Source organism: Bufo gargarizans, chromosome 9 (genome assembly GCF_014858855.1).
Source record: "Bufo gargarizans isolate SCDJY-AF-19 chromosome 9, ASM1485885v1, whole genome shotgun sequence".
NCBI lineage: Eukaryota > Metazoa > Chordata > Amphibia > Anura > Bufonidae > Bufo > Bufo gargarizans.
The window spans coordinates 25690421-25716357 of record NC_058088.1 but is presented as its reverse complement, the minus strand read 5'-3'; the positions used below and the strand labels follow the sequence as shown (position 1 = coordinate 25716357).

The 25937-nt window shown below is 44.1% G+C and overlaps 1 protein-coding gene across 2 annotated transcripts in view; it reads right to left on the bottom strand.

Moving 5' to 3' along the window:
• Positions 1-25937, bottom strand: part of CCDC9 (coiled-coil domain containing 9) — a 57125-nt gene that overhangs the window by 13411 nt on the left and 17777 nt on the right. For both annotated transcript variants that reach the window (XM_044305951.1, XM_044305952.1), the window contains exons 11-12: positions 25345-25447; positions 22041-22545 (exon numbers count right to left, since the gene is read on the bottom strand). In XM_044305951.1, coding sequence (XP_044161886.1) covers positions 22041-22545; positions 25345-25447 — 608 coding nt within the window. The remainder of the gene's footprint in view (positions 1-22040; positions 22546-25344; positions 25448-25937) is intronic.

Genomic DNA, 25937 nt, shown 5'->3' with positions numbered 1-25937 from the left:
CCACTACCACCCCTGCAGAACGGCCTGCCTCTTCTTCTGCCTGTCATTTTCAAAATGACCCTGTGCCTAAGCCCTAGAGAAGAGGAGTATTTGTGGAAGCAGGTATCTCGCAGGCCTCAATCAATATTTGGTGGAAACAGATATATCGAATCCCTTAATCAGTATTTTTTGGAAGCAGGTATATTGCAGGCCTCAATCAATATTTGGTGGAAACAGGTATATCGAATCCCTTAATCAGTACTTTGTAGAAGCAGTTATATCGCAGGCCTTAATCAATATTTGGTGGAAACAGGTATAACGAACCCCTTAATCAGTATTTTGTGGAAGCAGGTATATCGCAGGCCTCAATCAATAATTGGTGAAAGCAGGTATATCAAACCCCTTAATCAGTATTTTGTGGAAGCAGGTATATCGCAGCCCTCAATCAGTATTTTGTGGAAGCAGGAATATCAAACCCCCTTAATCAGTATTTTGTGGAAGCAGGTATATCGCACCCCTCAATCAATATTTGGTGGAAACAGGTATATCGAACCCTTTAACCACTTCAACCCCCCTAGCTGAAACACCCTTAATGACCAGGCCACTTTTTACACTTCTGCACTACACTACTTTCACCGTTTATTTCTCGGTCATGCAACTTACCACCCAAATGAATTTTACCTCCTTTTCTTCTCACTAATAGAGCTTTCATTTGGTGGTATTTCATTGCTGCTGACATTTTTACTTTTTTTTGTTATTAATCGAAATTTAACGATTTTTTTGCAAAAAAATGACATTTTTCACTTTCAGTTGTAAAATTTTGCAAAAAAAAACGACATCCATATATAAATATTTTGCTAAATTTATTGTTCTACATGTCTTTGATAAAGAAAAAATGTTTGGGCAAAAAAAAATTGTTTGGGTAAAAGTTATAGCGTTTACAAACTATGGTACAAAAATGTGAATTTCCGCTTTTTGAAGCAGCTCTGACTTTCTGAGCACCTGTCATGTTTCCTGAGGTTCTACAATGCCCAGACAGTACAAACACCCCACAAATGACCCCATTTCGGAAAGTAGACACCCTAAGGTATTCGCTGATTGGCATAGTGAAATCATAGAACTTTTTATTTTTTGTCACAAGTTAGCGGAAAATGATGATTTATTTTTATTTATTTATTTTTTTTACAAAGTCTCATATTCCACTAACTTGTGACAAAAAATAAAAACTTCCATGAACTCACTATGCCCATCACAAAATACCTTGGGGTGTCTTCTTTCCAAAATGGGGTCACTTGTGGGGTAGTTATACTGCCCTGGCATTCTAGGGGCCCTAATGTGTGGTAAGTAGTTTGAAATCAAAATGTGTAAAAAATGACCTGTGAAATCCGAAAGGTGCTCTTTGGAATGTGTGCCCCTTTGCCCACCTAGGTGGCAAAAAAGCGTCACACATGTGGTATCGCCATATTCAGGAGAAGTTGGGGAATGTGTTTTGGGGTGTCATTTTACATATACCCATGCTGGGTGAGAGAAATATCTTGGCAAAAGACAACATTTCCCATTTTTTTATACAAAGTTGGCATTTGACCAAGATATTTATCTCACCCAGCATGGGTATATGTAAAATTACACCCCAAAACACATTCCCCAACTTCTCCTGAGTACAGCGATACCACATGTGTGACGCTTTTTTGCAGCCAAGGTGGGCAAAGGGGCCCACATTCCAAAGAGCACCTTTCGGATTTCACAGGCCATTTTTTTTTTACACATTTTGATTGCAAACTACTTCTCACGCATATTGGCCCCTAAAATGCCTGGGCAGTATAACTACCCCACAAGTGACCCCATTTTGGAAAGAAGACACCCCAAGGTATTCCGTGAGGGGCATGGCGAGTTCCTAGAATTTTTTATTTTTTGTCACAAGTTAGTGGAATATGAGACTTTGTAATAAAAAATAAATAAAATAAAAAAATCATTTTCCGCTAACTTGTGACAAAAAATAAAAAATTCTAGGAACTCGCCATGCCCCTCACGAAATACCTTGGGGTGTCTTCTTTCCAAAATGGGGTCACTTGTGGGGTAGTTATACTGCCCTGGCATTCTAGGGGCCCTAATGTGTGGTAAGTAGTTTGAAATCAAAATGTGTAAAAAATGACCTGTGAAATCCGAAAGGTGCTCTTTGGAATGTGTGCCCCTTTGCCCACCTAGGTGGCAAAAAAGCGTCACACATGTGGTATCGCCATATTCAGGAGAAGTTGGGGAATGTGTTTTGGGGTGTCATTTTACATATACCCATGCTGGGTGAGAGAAATATCTTGGCAAAAGACAACTTTTCCCATTTTTTTATACAAAGTTGGCACTTGACCAAGATATTTCTCTCACCCAGCATTGGTATATGTAAAATGACACCCCAAACATATTCCTAAACTTCTCCTGAGTACGGCGATACCACATGTGTGACACTTTTTTGCAGCCTAGATGCGCAAAGCGGCCCAAATTCCTTTTAGGAGGGCATTTTTAGACATTTGGATCCCGGACATCTTCTCACGCTTTAGGGCCCCTAAAAAGCCAGGGCAGTATAAATACCCCACATGTGACCCCATTTTGGAAAGAAGACACCCCAAGGTATTCAATGAGGGGCATGGCGAGTTCATAGAATTTTTTTTTTGGGCACAAGTTAGCGGAAATTGATTTTTTTTTGTTTTTTCTCACAAAGTCTCCCTTTCCGCTAACTTATCTTTCATGGACTCAATATGCCCCTCACGGAATACCTTGGGGTGTCTTCTTTCCGAAATGGGGTCACATGTGGGGTATTTATACTGCCCTGGCATTTTAGGGGACCTAAAGCGTGAGAAGAAGTCTGGAATATAAATGTCTAAAAAATGTTACGCATTTGGATTCCGTGAAGGGTATGGTGAGTTCATGTGAGATTTTATTTTTTGACACAAGTTAGTGGAATATGAGACTTTGTAAGAAAAAAAAAAATAAAAAATTTCCGCTAGCTTGGGCCAAAAAAATGTCTGAATGGAGCCTTACAGGGGGGGTGATCAATGACAGGGGGGTGATCAGGGAGTCTATATGGGTGATCACCCCCCTGTAAGGCTCCATTCAGACGTCCGTATGTGTTTTGCGGATCCGATCCATGTAACCGTGGATCCGTAAAAATCATACGGACGTCTGAATGGAGCCTTACAAGGGGGTGATCAGGGAGTCTATATGGGTGATCACCCCCCTGTAAGGCTCCATTCAGACGTCCGTATGTGTTTTGCGGATCCGATCCATGTAACCGTGGATCCGTAAAAATCATACGGACGTCTGAATGGAGCCTTACAAGGGGGTGATCAATGACAGGGGGGTGATCAATGACAGGGGGGTGATCAGGGAGTCTATATGGGTGATCACCCCCCTGTAAGGCTCCATTCAGACGTCCGTATGTGTTTTGCGGATCCGATCCATGTATCCGTGGATCCGTAAAAATCATACGGACGTCTGAATGGAGCCTTACAGGGGGGTGATCAATGACAGGGGGGTGATCAGGGAGTCTATATGGGGTGATCATGGGTGATCAGGGGTTAATAAGTGACGGGAAGGGGGGGGTGTAGTGTAGTATAGTGGTGTTTGGTGGTACTTTACTGAGCTACCTGTATCCTCTGGTGGTCGATCCAAACAAAAGGGACCACCAGAGGACCAGGTAGCAGGTATATTAGACGCGGTTATCAAAACAGCGTCTAATATACCTGTTAGGGGTTAAAAAAAATTGCATCTCCAGCCTGCCAGCGAACAATCGCCGCTGGCAGGCTGGAGATCCACTCGCTTACCTTCCGTTCCTGTGAACGCGCGCGCCTATGTGCGCGCGTTCACAGGAAATATCGCCTCTCGCGAGATGATGCACGGATGCGTCCAGGAGGAATAAATCAACCGCCTCCCGGACGCATCCGTGCGTACAGCGGTCGGGAGGCAGTTAAAGGGCTTCTGTCACCCCACTAAACTCTTTTTTTTTTTTTTTTTTTTTGTGTACTTATAATCCCTATCCTGCGATATTGCTATACATTATGTTATTAATAATTTTCGGTCAGTAGATTTGGCAAAAAACTTATTTTTATGATATGCTAATTACCTGTCTACCAGCAAGTAGGGCGTCTACTTGCTGGTAGCAGCCGCAGAAAACCGCCCCCTCCTCCTGTTGATTGACAGGGCCAGCTGCGATCTCCTCCTCCGGCTGGCCCCATCAGCATTTCAAAAATCGCGCGCCTGTGTTGATTCGGTGCAGGCGCTCTGAGATAAGGAGGCTCGCCTCATCAGCACTCCCTCAGTGCGCCTGCGCCGATGACGTCACTGAAAGAGAAGACGTCATCGGCGCAGGCGCACTGAGAGGGTGCTGAGGAGGCGAGCCTCCTTATCTCAGAGCGCCTGCACCGAATCAACACAGGCGTGCGATTTTTGAAATGCTGACAGGGCCGGCCGGAGGAGGAGATCGCGGCTGGCCCTGTCAATCAACAAGAGGAGGGGGCGGTTTTCTGCGGCTGCTACCAGCAAGTAGACGCCTTACTTGCTGGTAGTGAAGTGATTTGCATATTTTAAAAGATCGATTTTTAAGGAAACGAAGCCACAGACAAAGGTAAGAGCCCTATATAGGGAATAGTCGTTAAATAAGGATTTTAACAAGCCCCAAAAAAATAATTGTGTTTTGGGGGTGACAGAAGCCTTTTAAACATTGATATCCCCATCCTTAGTAGTGATGAGCGGCAGGGGCAATATTTGAATTTGCGCTATTTTGGCACTAATGATGCAAATATTTTGGTACAATACGTGCAACTTCACATTTTAACTGGTCTGACTACTTATTAGTGATTGGTGCACTAAGTATTGTTGTGAATTTGTGACATCACAGCACTATATATGTGTGTACACGGAACAAAAATATAAACGCAACACTTTTAGTTTTGCTCCCATTTTGCAAGAGCTGAACTCAAACAGCTGAAACATTTTCTACATACACAAAAGGCCCATTACTCTCAAATATTGTTCACAAATGTGTCTAAATCTGTGTCAGTGAGCACTTCTCTGTTGCCGAGATAATCCATCCCACCTCACAGGTGTGGCATATCAAGGTGCTGATTAGACAGCATGAATATTGCACAGGTGCCTTAGACTGCTCACAATAAAATGCCACTCTGAAATGTGCACAGTTTTGCCTTACTGGGGGGGGGGGGTTCAGAAAACCAGTCAGTATCTGGTGTGCCCACCATTTGCCTCACGCAGTGCAACACATCTCCGTCACATAGAGCTGATCAGGTTGTTGATTGTGGCCTGTGGAATGTTGGTCCACTCCTCTTCTGTGCGAAGTTGCAGAATATTGTCAGGAACTGGAACACGCTGTCGTATTCGCCGATCCAGAGCATCCCACACATGCTCAATGGGTGTCATGTCCGGTGAGTATGCTGGCCATGCAAGAACTGGGATGTTTTCAGCTTCCAGGAATTGTGTACAGATCCTTGCAATATGGGGCCGTGCATTATCATGCTGCAACATGAGGTGATGGTCGTGGATGAATGGCACAACAATGGGTCTCAGGATCTCGTCACGGTATCTCTGCGCATTCAAAATGCCATCAATAAAATGCACCTGTGTTCGTTGTCCATAACATACGCCTGCCCACACCATAACCCCACCGCCACCATGGGCCACTCAATCCACAACGTTAATGTCAGCAAACCGCTCACCCACACGACGCCACACACGCTGTCTGCCATCTGCCCTGAACAGTGAAAACCGGGACTCATCCGTGAACAGAACTCCTCTCCAACGTACCAGACGCCATCGAATGTGAGCATTTGCCCATTCAAGTCGGTTACAATGACGAACTGCAGTCAGGTCCAGACCCCGATGAGGACGACGAGCATGCAGATGAGCTTCCCCGAGACGGTTTCTGACAGTTTGTACAGAAATTCTTTGGTTATGCAAATCAATTGTGGAGGTCCTGGGCTGGTGTGGTTACACGTGGTCTGCGGTTCTGAAGCCGGTTGGATGTACTGCCAAATTCTCTGAAACGCCTTTGGAGACGGCTTATGGTAGAGAAATGAACATTCATTGCACGGGCAACAGCTCTGGTAGACATTCCTGCAGTCAGCATGCCAATTGCACGCTCCCTCAAACGTTGCGACATCTGTGGCATTGTGCTGCGTGAGCAAACTGCACATTTCAGAGTGGCCTTTTATTGTGGGCAGTCTAAGGCACACCTGTGCAATATTCATGCTGTCTAATCAGCACCTTGATATGCCACACCTGTGAGGTGGCATGGATTATCTCGGCAGAGGAGAAGTGCTCACTAACACAGATTTAGACAGATTTGTGAACAATATTTGAGAGTAATGGGTCTTTTGTGTATGTAGAAAATGTTTCAGATCTCATGCAAAATGGGAGCAAAACCGGAAGTGTTGCGTTTATATTTTTGTTCAGTGTATGTATGGACAGCAGAACCTATCAGCTGCACTATATCACTATCTAACCTACACTGACTATCTCCCACTAACTATCTGTATATATATATATATATATATATATATATATATATAAGCTAACTAACTATCTAATGTAATGACACAGGAAAGCACAGAGAACAGTAATAACACTGCTGTCTCTCTCAGATCTGCAAAATACTGCATACAACGGCTGCTGGGGAGGTTCTTATATAGTAAAGGGGTCGGCAACTTTCCTATTGGTTGCTAGGGATGTTGCTAAGCTCAGACAAAGATACTTCAGCCTTCTTATTGGCCCACAAGCAAGAAGGGAGGTTACTGATAAAAAAATAAAAATAAATCTAGAATATTCGAAATTACGAATATATATCACTATATTCTAAATATTTGCGAATTCTCAAAGTGACGATATTCGCTATTCGAATATTCGCGCCCAACACTAATCCTTAGGACATTGCACTGAGCTGCTTTACCAGAAAGGGGCGAGCTGCTGTGCCTGTGTAACCAATAAAGGGGACATGATGCTTGGAGGAGTGCTGCATTCCACCATCGTGCAGCCATGTTGCTCACGTTTTTGGAAGTAAAGGGATGGCACCCACACAGACTTACATATAGACTTGTGAATACGGCTTTAGAATTTGAACCAAACGGGACCCCTGTAGACATTTATTATGTGGCGCTATGTCATTCTAGGGCAGGCAGAGGGTGCGGCGACACACCATGATAAAATGACACCATCTTAATTCAGCAACGTTAATTTCCTCACATTGCAAAAGCACATGAGTCAATCTGCGGCTTGGGACACTTGTGGCTGAAGTTGCGACACACATTTGGAAGTTTTTATGCAAGATTTCGGAAGTGAAACAGTCTGGGACGGTACTTTTATGTGTATATGTAAATATATATATCTATAACAGGAATCCGAGGCTATACCCTTAGGTACGACCACAATTTCAGATTTTTTTTAATGCGTTTTTTTATGGAGAGACAGTATTGAGGACGGCCAGAACTTTTCCTCTTTTTTTTTTAATCCACTCATGGTTTTGGCCGCTTTCACATGAGCGTATTGAAATCCATCAGTACTCTGGCTCTGTAATACGCACGGATTCTGGATGATATACCATCCGTACGGCTTCAGGATTTCATCAGGATTTGCATACTTATATTCTTTCCTCCCTGCAGTTTTGATGCTCTCCCATAGACTGTAATAGACGTATTTGGAAACAAATCTGAACAAAAATCGGACATGCTGCGGATTTCAAATACTGACGGAAATTATACGCCCATGTGAACAGCTCTAATCACTAACAGCAGATTTTGGTACATAAAATCCAGCCAATATACAGACTGCAAATACACTCGTTTGAAGGCAGCTTTTGGCTCCAAAATGGCAAAACAAAAACTGAATGCGTGACCGTACGATAACATCTCTGCTATAGATTCCCTGCCGGTATGCCACAGATTTACACAAGAACTAGCTCCACTCAATGGGGCTGAGCCTCGGCATTTCCAGCTGAAATAAGCAATAGGCTCTATGTTTCCTGGTTGCAGATTGTGAACGGACTTCACATGGATTCCATAAATCTGCACTGAAATACAGCACATGTAAACACACCATTTTTTTTTTTGTTTTTACATGTTTTTTTTATTTTCATAGCAGTGAAATGCATACTTGAGTTTTGTCCCCAATTTTGATATAAGAGAAGTATAGATTTGGGTCGTCAAGTGGTGCTATCATACTGTAGCTGATAAGAGTTGAAGGGCTTTGTGTTTATTGCAGTTTTGTATTTATCTATCTCAGGGCTCTTTCACACCTGCGTTCTTTTCTTCCGGCATAGAGTTCCGTCGTCGGGGCTCTATGCCGGAAGAATCCTGATCAAGATTATCCCCATGCATTCTGAATGGAGTGAAATCCGTTCAGGATGCATCAGGATGTCTTCAGTTCCGGACCGGAACGTTTTTTGGCCAGAGAAAATACCGCAGCATGCTGCACTTTTTGCTCCGGCCAAAAATCCTGAACACTTGCCGCAAGGCCGGATCCGGAATGAATGCCCATTGAAAGGCATTGATCCGGATCCGGCCTTAAGCTAAACGTCGTTTCGGCGCATTGCCGGATCTGACGTTTAGCTTTTTTAGAGTGGTTACCATGGCTGCCGGGACGCTAAAGTCCTGGCGGCCATGGTAAAGTGTAGCGGGGAGCGGGGGAGCAGCATATTTACCATCCATGCGGCTCCCCGGGCGCTTCAGAGTGACGTCAGGGCACCCCACGCGCATGGATGACGTGATCGCATGGGGCGCTCTGACGTCATTCTGGAGCGCCCCGGGAGCCGCGTGGACTGTAAATATACCACTCCCCGCTCCTACTATGGCAACCAGGACTTTAATAGCGTCCTGGGTGACATAGTAACACTGAAAGCATTTTGAAGACGGATCCATCTTCAAATGCTTTCAGTACACTTGCGTTTTTCCGGATCCGGCGTGTAATTCCGGCAAGTGGAGTACACGCCGGATCCGGACAACGCAAGTGTGAAAGAGGCCTAATTATATTCATTGTGTCCCCTTAAGGTCATGAGAGACTTTGAGACACCATTCAAATGATCATATTTTTGGTCCACATCCAATCCGCAAAAAATGCACATGGACCTACTCATTTCTATAGGCATTGTTACAATGGGTCTGCAAAAAAAGGATGCAACATGGACATCATCCGTATTCTTTACAGATCATCGTTTTGTGGACCTCAAAATACATATGGTTGTGTAAATGCACTCTTAGGCCTCTTTCACACGGGAATCACGGATTTTGCCCGGATGCGTTGCGGCAAACACGCGCGAGTAGGCACGCAATTTCAGTCAGTTTTGTCTGCGGTTGCGTTCCGCTGTTCAGTTTTTTCCGCGCGAGTGCAATACGTTTTGCACGCGCGTGATAAAAAACTGAATGTGGTACCCAGACCCGAACTTCTTCACTGAAGTTCGAGTTTGGTTTAGGTGTTTGATTTTATTATTTTCCCTTCTAACATGGTTATAAGGGAAAAGAATAGCATTCTTAAAGGGAACCTGTCACCGGGATTTTGGGTATAGAGCTGAGGACATGAGCTGCTAGATGGCCGCTAGCACATCCACAATATCCAGTCCCCATAGCTCTGTGTGCTTTTATTGTGTCAAAAAAACTATTTGATACATATGCAAATTAACACAAAAGAGTCATATCTTACTTGTGTGACCAGAGAAGAGTCATATTTTCAAGCTCTGACTCATCTCAGCTTAATTTGCATATGTATCAAATCGGTTTTTATACACAATAAAAGCACACAGAGCTATGGGGACTGGGTATTGCGGATGTGCTAGCGGCCATCTAGCAAACCATGTCCTCAGCTCTATACACAAAATCCAGGTGACAGGTTCCCTTTAATACAGAATGCTAACTAAAATGTCCATTGAGGGGTTAAAAAAAAATTAACTCACCTCATCCACTTGATGGCGCAGCTGGTATCGTCTTATTTCTTCTTCCTGCAGGACCTGCGCCGACGTCATCGCAGGTCCTTTTGCAGGAAGAAGAAAGGAAAAGATACCGGCTGCGCGATCAAGTGGATGAGGTGAGTTTATTTTATTTTTTAACCCCTCAATGGACATTTTAGTTAGCATTATGTATTACGAATGCTATTATTTTCCCTTATAACCATGTTAGAAGGGAAAATAATACAGTGAATTGACTTTAATGGGGACCGATTTTCACGCAGCCCTATTCATTTCTATGGGCCCTGCATTGCGTGAAAAACGCAGAATATAGAACCTGCTGCGTGAAAAACAACGCTCATGTACACAGCCCATTGAAATGAATGAGTCAGGATTCAGTGCGGGTGCAATGCGCACACGTCGCGCATTTCACCCACTCAGAATGCTCGCCTGTGTGAAAAGGGCCTTAGGGAGCATTTTTATTGCCGATTTCCCTGGTAACTGCCGTAGATATAGTAGTGTAACACCCCAGAGTGGCATTACCACTTCTTCACCCCACTACTATCTCTAATTGACTAATATAATGTCATCTTGTGTATTTATTTCAGGTCCACTACACAGTGTATTCCTATTTCTAATGTTTAGCAACTGTTATGTTCAAATGTAATGTGCCTGGTTCACCAGCAGGTGGCAGCAAATAAGGCAGAGCTACAATTAGGTAGAATGGAGCTTTTCATTCCATTCTAACCCCCCTCTGTGGAGTTGTGGGCTCTCCCCACTTCCTGCAGGAAGGGTGGGGACCAGAGTTAGTGAGCTCCAGCTTACCCCCTGCTAAGGGAGCGTGTGCTGGGCATGTCTCTGCTGAACGTGCCCAAGACAGCCAGAGCACCCTCAGCTCTCCTAGCCATGGAGGCCAAAGCTGAAAGCCTCAGAAGCCAGTATAGTTCCCTGGCATAACTTAAGAGTCAGACTACAAAGAGAGAAGTGCAGTAGACAGAAGAGTCTGAGTTATACAGCCAGCCTGCCAGTACAGCAGAGAGAAACAAGTGTAGCAGAGAAGAGTTTGCCTGCCAGTTTTAATGCTAAAGCCTGCTGGGACCAAGATAAAGCTTGAAGATTGTCTTGGATGAACATTTATTCAAGTAAAGCTGCTGTTCAACTTTATATAAGGTCTGGACTTGATTATTTCTTCAATCCCTCAATTATTACCCCTATTTATTGCTTCGGAGCCAAAGCCTGGGGTCCAGCCGTATCCAGGTAGGAGCACAGTGACACATAGAGACATTTTAGGCCGCACTATACCACTCTGCATTCCTACACCTGGGACGCGCGTCATTACATCTATTAAGGGCCCTGGGGGGAGGTGCTCATCGCAGTAGCCCCCAGGTACAGGCGTAATACAGACTCCTGACTGCATTATAGATCTGATCTGGGTCTGCTAAAACCCAGCAGCTCCTGCAGATACCCGGCAATCAGTGTCTGCTTTGCCACTTCCTGACCTGTATAAATGGCAACACTCATTTAGCAGCGTGTATACAGAAATCAGGAGGGCAAAGACAGCAATAAACCCTCATCTCTGTATCTCTAGGGGACAGCCAGCTCTTCTCTCCTGTACTGGTACGATTTCAGACCCTGCAGAGCTATATGTGGACCAGCCAGACGTTCCAAGGCATTAGGTAAGTAGTTAAAGGAGTTATCCAGGAAAATATATTTATGACTAATCCTCAGGATAGTTCATCAGTATCAGATCTGTGGGGGGTGCAACACCCGGGGCCCCCGACCGATCAGCTGTTAGAAGAGGCCTTGAGTGCCGCAGCCTCTTCCTAGGTCATTGACATCACTGTACATCTATCACATGGCCTAGTTCATTCGTGTCAATGGGGCTGAGCTGCAATACCAATCACTGCCAGCATACGATGTACAGCTCTGTCCTTGGAAAGCTCACAGGAGCCTGCATTGCTCACCAGAACTCTGGAGAGCACAGGGACTCCCTGAAACAGCTGATCAGCGGTGATACCGGGACTTCGCCTCCACTGCTGTGATAATGATGACCTATTCTGAGGATAAATCATCATTACCTTTTCCAGGATCATAAAAAGTGTCAATCAATTTAAAAGAACAATAAAATACTGCATGTAAGTGTGATATATATATATACATATATACATACACACACACACACTCTCATTGACAAAAAAAAATTACGAACAGAGAGGGAGTTGTTGGGATTAAATAAAGCTTTCCATGTGTGAACGTAATGATGACATGCGATTACAATATGTGATAGAAGAAGTTTATTGGGGAAAACTATACAATTGAAAGAAGGCTCTAGGACCCTGTTTTGCGCCTCTAGCCCGGATACGAGATGAGATATGGCCTCTAGCCCGGATACGAGATGAGATACGGCCTCTAGCCCGGATACGAGATGAGATACGGCCTCTAGCCCGGATACGAGATGAGATACGGCCTCTAGCCCGGATACGAGATGAGATACGGCCTCTAGCCCGGATACGAGATGAGATACGGCCTCTAGCCCGGATACGAGATGAGATACGGCCTCTAGCCCGGATACGAGATGAGATACGGCCTCTAGCCCGGATACGAGATGAGATACGGCCTCTAGCCCGGATACGAGATGAGATATGGCCTCTAGCCCGGATACGAGATGAGATATGGCCTCTAGCCCGGATACGAGATGAGATACGGCCTCTAGCCCGGATACGAGATGAGATACTGTTGGCATGGAGGCATACAGGTTCTATATGGTATCCTGCGGCATATTTGCCCACAGATGTTACAGCTGGGTGATAAATCTGGCAACCAAGCAGGTTAAGGAAGTATTACAATCTGGCAGACATTCCTGGGAAATCCTTGTGTGTGGGTGAGCATAAGGGGGCATTCACATAACCGTATCAATTTTGCGGACCACAAAACACAGATACCAACAAATGCCTATTCTTGTCTGCAAAATGGACAAGAGTAGAAAAAAAAAATTTTGGGGAGGGGGGGGGGGGGGAGCAGTACGGACATATGGATGTGGACAGCACACTGTGTGCTGTATGCATCTTTTGCGGCCCCGTTGAAATTAATGGGTCCACATCCGAATCACAAAAATGCAGATCAGATGCAGACCAAAAATAGTCCCGTGAATGGATCATTGTCCTATTGAAAAATGCCAGTTGGAAGCCCTGCCATGAGGGGAACACGTGTCCGCAGGATGTCTTGCACATATCACTGAGCTGTTGGTGCCCTCCGTATCACTACAAGGGGTGACAGTCGTATGTGATGGCTCCGCAGATCACTTTTCACCACCAGGCCTCCATACTCGAAATTTGTCAAATTCCAAACAGAACCAGGATTTGTCACCAAAGATGTTTCCAGTCCGTAGCAGTCTAGGTTTCTCGTTCATGACATCACTGCAAATGAAGGCGATGAGCTCTGAAACACCAAATTTCCTTCTAAGTGACTAGAAGTGGTCCAGACAGCGGTGTGTCAGAGCCGCCTGTGTCTGGGTGGTGGACAACGAAACTGTGGGAGCCGCTCGTGTTGTCAGCAGATTAAACAATCCTCTCTACTGGTGGTCTATAGAGCCGTCTGGAGCCTGTTCACAGTGTGCGCACATGCCCACAATAACTGCTCCCTATACCTTGTAACAGCTAGGTCAGAACAGCCTAGATAGCAGGCAACTCGTCAAAATGACCACCCTGCTCCTCTCAGGTCGATGATGTGCCCCCTATCAGTCTGTAAACTGGGCAAAATGTCTTTGACATGTTGTAGAGGAATGTCTAGCAGTCAACGATCTTTCACCGAAAGGTACACTACTCAAAAGTAGCCTCTGAGAGCCTTTTTATAGGGCAAATGAGAAAGCAATTTTACAACCTCTTGTGGCAAGACCCAGTGTCTAATCAGACCCCAATTGTAACTATTTACATATCCGCCAGAGACATATCTGCATGTAACCTGACATTTCTATCTGGGTGTGTATGTGTGTTTTTTGTTTTTTCATCAAGGAGCATATATACAGAAGGAACCCATAAATGGTTACTCTTATAAAGTGACGGCATATCGCTAAAATATGTGAAGACTTTCTATCTGTGAGGGTCCAACCTCTGGGATTACTCACTGATCCAGAGACTGAAGGGTCCACACAGCTGATTCCGTGCAGCATCCCCTTCCACGCTGTCCCTGCACAGCCGAGCTTGTCCACCGAGAACGGCAGGTGGTCCTATTCAAGTGAATGGGGTCTGGCTACAGTTTCCTGCACAACTCGGTAGGCAGGATGTGACCGTGTAGGGGACCGCAGACCCCGATGGCTCATAAAGTGATGGCGTAGGTTAGCAGTTGCAGAATAAATGGAATGGTGAGGACAATTAAAAGGGGTTGTGCAGGGGTTTTATATTGATGAGCTGTCCTCAGGATAGGTCATTAATATCTGATCGGAGGGTGTCCCGAGTCCCATAATCCCACCGATCAGCAGTTTGAAGAGGAGGAGGCGGCGCTCATGTTAGCGCTGTTTCATCTTTAGCATTGCACTGAGCGTCGTCTCACTTACTGAAGTGAATGGGACGAGCACTTGCAATGACACTGCACCGCTACAGTAAATGAGATGACGCGCAGTGCAAAAAAATAAAATAAAAAGCCTTTAAATTGAGCACCGCTTCCTCTTTAAACAGCTGGGGGTGCCAGGACTCTGCCCCCCTCCGATCAGATATTTGACAACATATGCTGAGGACAGATCATCCATTTAAAAAAAAAAAATGCACAACCCCTTTAAAATAAAATATACAGTAAATATAATCCAAAAATGTATATAAATGTTCATTTACTGCCAACGAAACCGCCCCACGTGCGTCTGGGATAAGAACATTACACTGAGCCCCACTGGCGACAAACTGATGACAACCTGTACAGCATAACAAAGAAACAGGAGCTATGCGTACACAGCACATTGTGCAGATATATATGATCAGTGCAAAGATGACACCCGCAGGCCACTTTTTGCATTAAAAACTAAAAGCAAAAAGGTGAAAAAATTCTATATGGGGCTTTTGTAACCTTTTGGACTTCCTTGTACAAACATTTCACGACTTTTAGCATTTTTACACCACTCACTCCATTTCTGATATATGGTTGGGAATAAGTTAATGAGCTTCACTCCAGATTGTATTCGTTATTTAAAAACACTGGAGTAGGAAAACTGGATTCGCTTTTCTAGACAAAAGTGTTAGGTTTAGTGTTGAACGAAGCAAGCTTCGGAACATAGATCCAAAGTCACCTTGTTCGAAACTTTGAATGCTGTACGGAGATTCTTTCAAATGTATGGGCCCTGGCAAAGCAAATTCATTCCCGAAGTCTTGCGGGACTTTAGTAATTAACTTTGGAATTTGATTTTTAAACTTTAAAATCATTTTAAAACATGGATCCGAAGTCGGCTTTGGTACTAAGGTACCAGTTGGTACCAAAGCCGATTTTGGACCCATGTGTTAAAATGGTTTTAAAGTTTAAAAATCACTATAGAGGTTGGATTCACTATAGAGGTTGGATAACCGCTTTAAGGATTAATCAAATTTATCAAGTGATAAATGTGGTATAAAGTACGGTATAAATCCTGTTCACCGAACCAAAATACGGTACTTATTTTATGATGAGGCACAATCTTTGTGAATATCCCTTGGAGGAAGGAGAAATAGATACAGGAGCTATATATCATTCATGGCAGTAGGCTGGCCATAAAACCACATTTCTGACCGAGATGGCTATATGGAGACACGATGCCTTGTTCTCAAGGAAGAGGTGGACATTCGCGAGTAGCGACTGTGCATACAACACCAGCGTCTCTGCTCCGGAATAGGAAACAGAGCCTCCGCGGAGATGTGACCCTGACGTGAGATGGTTAGGTGATGTCCAGGCTTGTCAGTCAAGCAGCAGGTGGGAGCTTCTTCAGCAGCGGAGACAGCCCCTTGTAAGAATAGATTCACTCATCTCTAGTGGTCATGTATCCAACAATGTTTCTAGAACTTCCACTTACTTTAATGGATCCCCTTGTTTTTGGGATCGATAGTCAACCAGAAACTCAGCGACCACATCTTTTTATTTGTCTGACATGTTTCCGCTCTGTTTTATGCAGCATATTGTCTGGAAGTAACATGGCTGCTGGTGCTTTGCACTGTGCTGGGATTTCCCACTGTGAGAGAGAGCCGAGTTATGGTGTCTGGACATAGAACTGTTCATATAGCTGCTACAGGGACCACACACCGTAAAATACAGTTAAAAGTAGTAACAAAATATAGCGGTTTTGTATGGATGGAGATTCTCCCATCAGCTCTTCATTTAAAAGAAATTACTAAACAATAATTTTTAAAAAAAAATGTATTTAATTTCAGTAATACGTTCCAGCTAATAAAACAAATACCTTAAAATTAATTATACCTACAGAAATACATAATTCTGAGAATTTGTTGTCCTTATTACAAAGAAATGTGACACACGCAAAAAAAAAATCAAAAAAAATCTGCACCTTAACGTCAGTTCAGGGAACAGGTACATTAACTTATTTACACCCAAGTATTTCATTAAAAGGAGGATGCCATTCGTAAATGAAAAATGAAGAGCAATTCTTCCCATCAAAGTCTTCACAAAAGAAAGAAATATCAGAGTGACCGATTGCTCCATATTGGAGCATCCAAAAAATATATTAAAAAAACAACAACACGGAATAGGAGAGCAAAAGGCAAAGAATTTCATCACTGGATGGAGTTCTCCTTTAATACAATATTACAAGAAAAATGATTCAAGGCTCACAATTAGGATTGGAAATCTGTATCAATACAATGATAAATAAAAATACATATTTCAAAAATGACCTGTCACCGCTCCTGACATGTCTGTTTTAATAGCTTCATGCATTCCCCATGTAATAACAATTCTGGACCATCTAGTGGCTCTATGCTGTGTCATTCCTTTATTATTTCTACTAGAAGTTATGAATGAATTGCTAGCAGTCTGCAGTAAGGGTACAGAGGGGCGGTAACCAGTTGGAGGGGGTGTACCTGCACAGACTCACTCTATCCAATCAGTGCTGCCATTTTCAGTCTGGGCAGGGACACACCCCCAACTGGTTACCTCCGCTCTGTACCCTTACTGAAGGCTAATAGAAACTTAGAGACATAAGAATAGATGCTCCAGAATTGTTACTACACAGGGAATGCAAGCAGCTATTAAAACCGGCATGTCAGGAGCGGTGACAGGTCCTCTTTAACACTGCCTATTTTCAATTGTCCTGAAATTTTCGTCTGAATCAATAAAGTGTATTGTATTGTAGGGTCGAGGTTGCCCGTTATGTCATGTTTAACCAGCAGGTGTCACTGTTATACAATTTTAAAAAAGTACACATGGAGGAGGCTCAACAAGCAGCCCTGTAGTAGGCGATACGAGAACATGATAGCGGCTCATTGACATTATGTATTCTCTCTTCTATTTGGAAATCTGTATTTGGTTCTGTTTTTGGTCTTTACGCAAAATTCTATAAAAACCATTGGAAAAAAACAAAAAAAACTAACATGATAGCAGCAGATGTAATTACCATGACTGATTGAGTTTCCATGATTCTGTGCAATAATACAACATTTCATTACAAAACGAACGTCTCGTAAGAATTAAAAAAAAAAAATATTATTTTTTTTGTAAATAAGGCAAACAAGTTGTACTGGATTTTAAAAAAGTGGATTCTTTGCCACTCTAGTTAATTGGCTTTGATTTGACTTGTACCACCTATGGGCAAAAGCAACACTTTTTCAAGATCCCTTTTTCTTAACCCATCCTACTAACTGTGCAGAAGGGGAGCACATGGGGCATCCAGCACCCAAGACACATGTCTCCCCCCCTCCCTCCCAGCTATGCTCGAAGGCCCTTATTTACTGAAATACACTAAATTATTTCAAGCCAAGAACTTAAAAAAAAAAAAAAAAAAAAAAACACACCCCACACTAGTTCAGACGCAATAGTGCAGAGAATGTATTTGGGCACAGAGTCTGCACAGGTTTACGTCTAAAATAGCAAATGAGCTGGCAGCGTTAAATTGCCCATGCTTGATTTTAATTTGTTAGAATTGGGAGTAAATACTGTGAACTTTAACGTTGTTAGTACCCCCTTCAATATCATATTAGTTACACATACAGAGTGCAGCGGGTTTGGAAACATATAAAGATAATGCAATCAAAGGGATGCACAATGTAACAGGCCAGTGCAGGCTTTAAAGAGCATCCGTTAGCAAACCAGGGATACTACCTGCTAGGGTTGATCCTGCTCAGTGCACCCACCTTTGTTGCAATCAGAGGTAGTTTTAGACAAATACTTTATTCTCATTTTTAAGTTAATGAGATGTTCAGAGCACCGAGTGTCTGGCCTAGTCCCTTAGAGCACCGCTTCACCTCTTCCTCTCCTGTGCCGCCACAGAGTGCTGCAACACAGGCGTAGTGGTGCACTTGGCACATTCAACCCTACCAGGCAGCATATGCCTGCTTTACTAGGGTTAGGCCGAGTTCACACTTCAGTTATTGTGAGCCAAAACCAGTACGGAAGCCTACTCAGAGATCAGGTAAAGATCTGCTCCTGTTCTGTGTTTTTGACCCGCACCTGGTTTTGGCTGACAATAACTGAGGTGTGAACTAGGCCTTAATCATGTTGACAGACGCTCTTTAAAGCTATATCCACCTTCACAACCAATTCTTTTTATTGCTCCAAGGCATCTATAATAAATATACAACTTTGCAAGTTTTCTCGATTCAAAAATTCATACAATTTTCCATCTACAGCTCCTGCATCTCCATGGTGACAGACTAAGAAACCCTGTGTAGTCGGATACTGTCGTCGCGTTACATTACATTTGCACCCTTCTTGTTTTATCTGCTAAATATATATTAGCAAAAATTAGAGGGACAGATTTGGGGGGGTGTATTCAGACTACACAGTTTGTTTGTAGTCTGTTACCATGGAGATGGACACCTGTAGACTCAGAACATGATTTTTCTTATTTTTTTTTTTTTTAACAAAGACCATCTGCAAATTGTATGGCCAAGATGGGCACACCATGCAAGCACTAATGGGATAGCAATGACATCTGACCACTGAGGACTCCTGCAACAACTTTTCTTAAAGAACCCTTGTTCAGTGCAGTCAGAACCATAATGCCGTCCCGCTCACTGGGAAGGGAAGGGATTCAATTCCAGATAACGAGCAGGGTTAGGAGTGGAACCACCATGCAAAAGTTGTAGAGTTGCCACCTCTTCCAAGACAGGGTAGGTCCAAGCAGTAACACCATCATCAGACAGTGATGGTGTATTTAATTAGTCACTTTGCCATCAGTGATTATGGTGGGAAGACAAAGCAAGCAGGTCACAGTAGAGAAGCCATCAATGCAGTCTAGCGGTGGCAGTAAGTAAACTGATGTACGTCAAGGCTGCAGGGTAAGCCAAGGACAAAATGTAGAGGGCCAAAGTGGGGAAAATTGGCTTCTACCGCACAGGTTTTTTTTGCCTTCCTCTGGATCAACTTGCAGCATAACAGGCCAAACTGGATGGACAAATGTCTTTTTTCGGCCTTATATACTATGTATGATACATTTTAAGAAATACTTGCACATGATCAACAATTTCCAGCCTTGATTATAGTTTATGCAGATAAGGCAGGCGGAATACATGCCCCTTACCAAATACTGAGCCCACGGGGTGGACCGCTTACATCATGTCAGCATAAGAGAATTCACAGATAGGCGAGGAAACCAAAGCCCCTGACGTCAGCCGCATGATGACATGCATGCAGGTGAATGCGTTCTGAGTATAATCCATGCAGATCAATCGCACAAGGCTAATCATTCATTATCCAATCACAAGCGCTGCGGGAGGACACCTGGCAGGAAGCTGAAGGGTTAATAGCTGACTTTGTGCCGTCGCCTGTTATAGCCTGCAGGGTTGGGAAGAACAGAAACTTCAGTCCATGTAACAAAAAAATATAAAGCCTATACTCTTAAAAGAAGGGGGGGGGGGGGGGGGGTCTGAGACCTGGCATCCCCACCGATCAGCTGTTCTGGGCAGCCCCCAGCGCCATAAACTACACAGAAGATGGAGGCGGAAGCAGAAGGCTCTATCCACTATGCATACTGCAATTCACGAATAGTAGCTGAATTACAGTACTTCAGCACAGCCACGACAGTGGACGGGGCATTCTGCTTACGCCTCCATCTACCATATAGTTTGTGGCCCCGGGGGCTGCTCGGAACAGCCGAAAACCTACTGATCTGATATTGACCACTTGTCCTGAGGATATGTCATCAGTGGGGATGAGCGAACTTGCTTTTTTTCCAAGTTAGGATTTGGCGTTCGGGTATTTGTGCATTTCCGTTATGGATTCCGTTATCATGTAATATAACCGAATGCTTTGAGGCATTGTGTATTGCATTCCGTCATAATAGAAGTCAATGGGCAGCATAACGGATCCGTTATGCTGCCCATTGACTTCTATTATGACGAAATGCAATACACAATGCCTCAAAGCATTCGGTTATATCACGTGATAACGGAATCCATAACAGAATTGCACAAATACCCGAACGTCGAATCCTAACTTGAAAAAAGCAAGTTCGCTCATCCCTAGTCACCAGCATCTAAGTCCAGGAAAACATAGCCAATCACTAAAGAAAACTTCTACAGTATGTACTGTACATAGAGCACAATAAATGTGGATTGCACTGCATCCAGACATGGATAGAAAATCCGGCATGTCATACAGGACTCCCTCCAGCAGGGGGCAGAAAGCTAAAGACCCATAATAGATCTTCATAACTGGGTAGCAGGCCTGTACAGACACCTCTCCAGGCACCCACCTTATTGTCTCATTTGGCCCATTTTCATTTAGAAAATAAATGGGGCATCAGTTGGCCTGCCTGCTGCTTCATTTATTTGGGGGACTCGGGGCCCCTGTTCTGGTGATCAGAGGGGGTCCCAGCAGCCTGACCGCCACTGATCAGAAACGTATCCCCTAACCTGTGGATAGGGGTTATGTTTATATCTTGGGACAATCCTTTTAAGCCTGAACTTATACACAGCAGCCAAAAAAAAAAAAAAAGAAGGAGCATAGAGCGTAGCAGTGTAAAACATGGGGCCCCTGTAGAGTAGCATGCAGAGCTAATGATAAGACACCAGGGCTCTTTCAGACTACCAGAGACGACTTCCTATGCTGCTAGGGAGCTGTACTAAAAAGCAACGCTAAATAAGTGTGTGGCAGGTCAGCATTACCCAAGCTCCTTTTATGTAATATATCCCGCTTACGATTGGGGGGGGAACTCACCTTAAAGATGGCCCCTACACACAGCAGTGTACTTACTGACAGAGGATAAGATCACAGTATGTCGAGAGCATCCTGACAGACCCTTAGGGTATCTTATACCTTCTAGATGCCCCTATTTAAAGAGAACCTGTCACCTCTCCTGAAATGTCCGTTTTAGTAACTACTTGCATGGAGCTTCTGGAGCATCTATTCGCATGACCCTAGGATGTTCCGTTACTTTATTAATCCTGCTAGAAGTCATTAATGAATTGCTAGCAGTTTGCAATGAAAGGTCCAGCTGGGTGTTACCAGTTGGGGGTGGTAACTGGAACAGTCTGACACTGGAAGCACTGATTGGATAGTTTCAGACTGTGCAGGGGTCCACCCCCCAACTGGTAACACCCACCCACTGCTTACAATTCATTCATCACTTCTAGAAGGAATAATAATGATTGAACTGATTGAATAATGTCAGACTGTGCAGGGGCACACTCCAACTATTATAACTAGTAGGAATAACAGAGGAATGGCTCAACATAGAGTCATAAGAATAGATGTTTCAGAATTACTACATGGGGAATAAAAGTAGTTACTAAAAGTGACATGTCAGGAGAGACGACAGGTCCTCTTAAGGGACACTATCCGTGACTGTTCCCTACTGCTGGTCAATGGCGCAGGGTGATGCCTTCATTCATCCATTTATCCCATCGTAGTGAACTCACTTTACTGCATCCTATATACTGTCATACCACTGTACACAAGATGAGATACTAGAAGGTAGTAACAGTACATCCCAATATTCACTGACCTGAGGGTGAAGAGTTCTCTTGAGATTTTGAGTCTTCACTGAATCCCCTCGTACTAACAGCCTGAGGAGGACTGTCCTCGCTGCCGCTTCCTGGAGGAGACAGCAGCTCCATCTCCTCCCCCCAGTCTGTTACTGGACGGTGTCCTTCTGGGGAGAAAGGACTGGTGGGTTTGGTCTCCACGGCTCGATCATCGGTGTTCACGTCGTGTGGAGGCATCGTCAGCTTAGGGGTCACCACATCTTTCGGTAGCCTTTTTTCTTTTGGGGTAGCACTGGCTTGAGGAGTCTTGTCGGGATCCTTACCAAGATCTTCCTCAGCTTCTAAAGAATCCTCCTCCTCCTCTTCTTCAACGTCCTCTTCATCCTCACTAGCATCCGTCCATTCTTCATCTTCTTCGCAATCATCTTCTACACTTTTATTTTCCCTTTTATTTTCCTTGTCATCTCTCCCAGCTGCTGATACTTCTGGGGTTCGTGTCTGTGGCTCCTCTGCCTTCTTAGTCTCCTAAGGAATCAATGCAAGATTAATGAGTTTTACATAATTACATTCTGTTCGTAACCACACATTTCCTACTGTGCTATACAGTTTGGGTAGAAATTAAAGGACGTCACCAGATCTGTACCTATAAAAAAGGCTGACCTGTTGCATGTGCAGCTGAAGGGATCTGTGTTGGTCCCATGTTCCTATGCGCCCCATTGCTGAGAAATATGATGTTTTAATATATGCAGATAAGCCTCTAGGAGCAATGGGGGAATTGCCGTTATACCTAGAGGCTCTACTCTCTCTAATTGCTGCGCCCCCTGCATTTTGTTTTCACTGCCTGGTCCTGTCAATCTCTGGCCCTGTCAAAGTGCAGGGGGCGCAGCAGTTGCAGAGAGAGCAGAGCCTCTAGGTGTAATGGCAACGCCCATGTTGCTCAGAGGCTAATTTGCATATATTTAAACATCATTTTTCTTAGCAATGCGGGCACATATGCCTTAGCAATGCGAACACAGATGCCTTCAGCTTCCAAGCGCACATGTAACAGGTCAGCCAGTGTGATAGGTACAAACCTGCTGACAGATGCCTTTTAAAGGGCTATTCTAGTCTGAGATTTTTCACACAGCCACTGGACAGGTGGCAAATGTTAGATCAGCAAAGAACAGACTACTAGACCTGCTCCAATGGCTAGTTCCCCAGTGTCCCCCATCCCTCCCCAAAGCCAGGACAAGGAATTTGATTGATGCAGTATTTGGAGCATGCAATTCACAGATAGGACTGATGGAAACAGCTCAGCATTATAAACCTGAGGCTAAATCCACACGTTTAGGCCTCATGCACACGGCCGTTGTTCGGGTCCGCACCCGAGCCACCGTTTTTGCGGCTTGGCAGCGGACCAATTCACTTCAATGGGGCCGCAAAAGATGCGGACAGCATTCCGTGTGCTGTCCGCATCTGTTGCTCCGTTCTGTGGCCCCGCAAAAAAAAAAAATAGAACATGTCCTATTCTTGACCGTTTTGCGGACAAGAATAGGCTTTTCTACAATGGGCCGCCTGTACCGCAAATTGCGGACCGCAAAAAACTGTTGTGTGCATGAGGCCTTAACATGCAGATTTTGCTGAGTATTCACCACAAATGTCACCCCTGCAACAGGTTACAAAACAAGCAAAATGCTCAACTTCTGTAAAAGAAAGTGTGAGCAGCATGTGGAAGAGTGTCTCAAAGTTTCCTCTACATACCTGCTACTCTAAGGGTCCATTCACACATCCGTGTGCGTTTTGAGGATACACGGATCCGCAAAACACGGACACCGGCAATGGACAAGAATAGGACATGTTCTATTTTTTTCGGGATCGGAATTGCGGACCCAGAAGTGCGGGTCTGCATTTCTGGATCTGGGCCGAACATCGGGCGGCCCCATAGAAATGAATTGGACCGCAATTCCGTTCCACAAAATGCGGAACAGAATTGCGGACGTGTGAATGGACCCTAAGGCTCTACATATCCAGAGGTACATTCTGCAGCTTCTCCATCCTGTGTGAATTCACCCTACAAAAGGAAGTGTGGGTTGGGAGACTTCTAGAATAGTCCTTGCTACATGGATGACCTAACTACTACAGTACCCACCACAGTGACATCCATGCACGGGCAGCTCTCCTAGTTCTTTAAAGGCTCATTAACTTTAATGTAAAATCTCTAAAAATTGCTTTCAGGGTCCAACTATATGTGACGGATTTTATTGTGGAACATCCGCTGTCATTTAATGGTAAAACCTGCAGAGAAATTTGCACAATTTACTTGCTGATATGCTGCAAAAGGTATAATCAGCGGTGTAAATCCACAGTATAAATGGACTGGCTTCAAATTAAAAATCTGTACCGCAGGTCAAGTCAAGTGCAGATTCCACTGCAAAAGATTGCTGCAGTGTGTGGATGAGATTTTGTTAAAATCTTATCCACATTGCTGCTACGGTAAACACTATGGATTTTCTGCAGTGCGATTGTGTGAAAGAATATATGCCACGCGTGGTCGTACCCTTACACTGCTAAGCTGCTCCAGAAACACTTTCTGTGGGATAAAAACTTACTGTAGGGCTGAAACAATTACTCGAATTAATCGATTAACTCGACACAAAAAAAAAAATAATCCTTGATGCAAATTTTTTGCATTGATGATTCGTTTGTGCCATGTGACCACTGAGTGCGATTAAAGAGCTTGCTATTAGGCTCCATTCACACGTCCGCAATTGTGTGGAACAGCTGCGGACCCATTCATTCTCTATGGGGACGGAATGGAAGCGGACAGCACACAGTGTGCTGTCCGCATCCTCATTTCCGGTCCACGGCTCCGGAAAAAAAAATAGAACATGTCCTATTCTTGTCTGCAATTGCGGACAAGAATAGGAATTTCTATGGGGGTGCCGGCCAGGTATATTGCGGATCCGCAATACACTACGGACGTGTGAATGGACCCTTACTCACGCTCCGTGGTCACCTGCCTGCCCGCACATTGCTGCAGTGGATCCTGACGTACACACATCGTCAGGACGTAGTGCACGTAAGCGTGAACTATGACCTAATGCTGTGGGACTTCAGGTCCCAGTGCAGAGCATGAAGAAGAGGATAGAAGATCTCTGGAGTGTCGGCAGCACCCCTACAGGAAAGGTAAGTGTTTTCGTTCACTGGTGCTGCGGCTGGGCACTGATGTCTAGGAGGGGGAACTGGTGGCAATGCTGGAGGAACTAATTGCACTGGAGGGAGAACTGGATTAATCGGTAGAATACTTGATTACTAAAATAATCGATAGCTGCAGCCCTAACTTACCGTTTTCTCTACACAAGTCTCCTTCTCTTTCTCCTCTAATGACAGAGGTTGCTCCTCTTCATTTCCAACATCATCATCCTCTTCCCACCGACTGTCATGCATACTGTAGGAGAACAAGACAAATATTACTTACATTACAAAGAGGCCCATAACAGCGATCCGGCCAGTCTCGTCTTCACGGCACTGGAAAAGGTGGACCCGCACTGGAGAGGAGGCAATTTTATTAAACAAATGTCTAGGAGGGAGTCCCGTAAAATATATGAATTTGGCAGTCTGTTACCATCAGGCCTAAACTCAGAGTTGGAACTTTTTGGTTTCTTGTAAAGATATCCTTCTTTATAAAGGTATCCTCATCTATTGGGTGTTAATGGGTTAAACCATCCTGTGACTAATGGCCTCACTAGAACTGGAGATGCTTTATAAGTATTGCCAATATCGGGGAAATTGTGGCGAACATATGCATGACATTGTTATATAAAATCATAATATATTAAACATCCGTCATTTATATATATATTATTATTATATGTACATTATTGATATACTTTATGGCTATATTTCATAGATATCATCTATTTTTATATATTTTATAC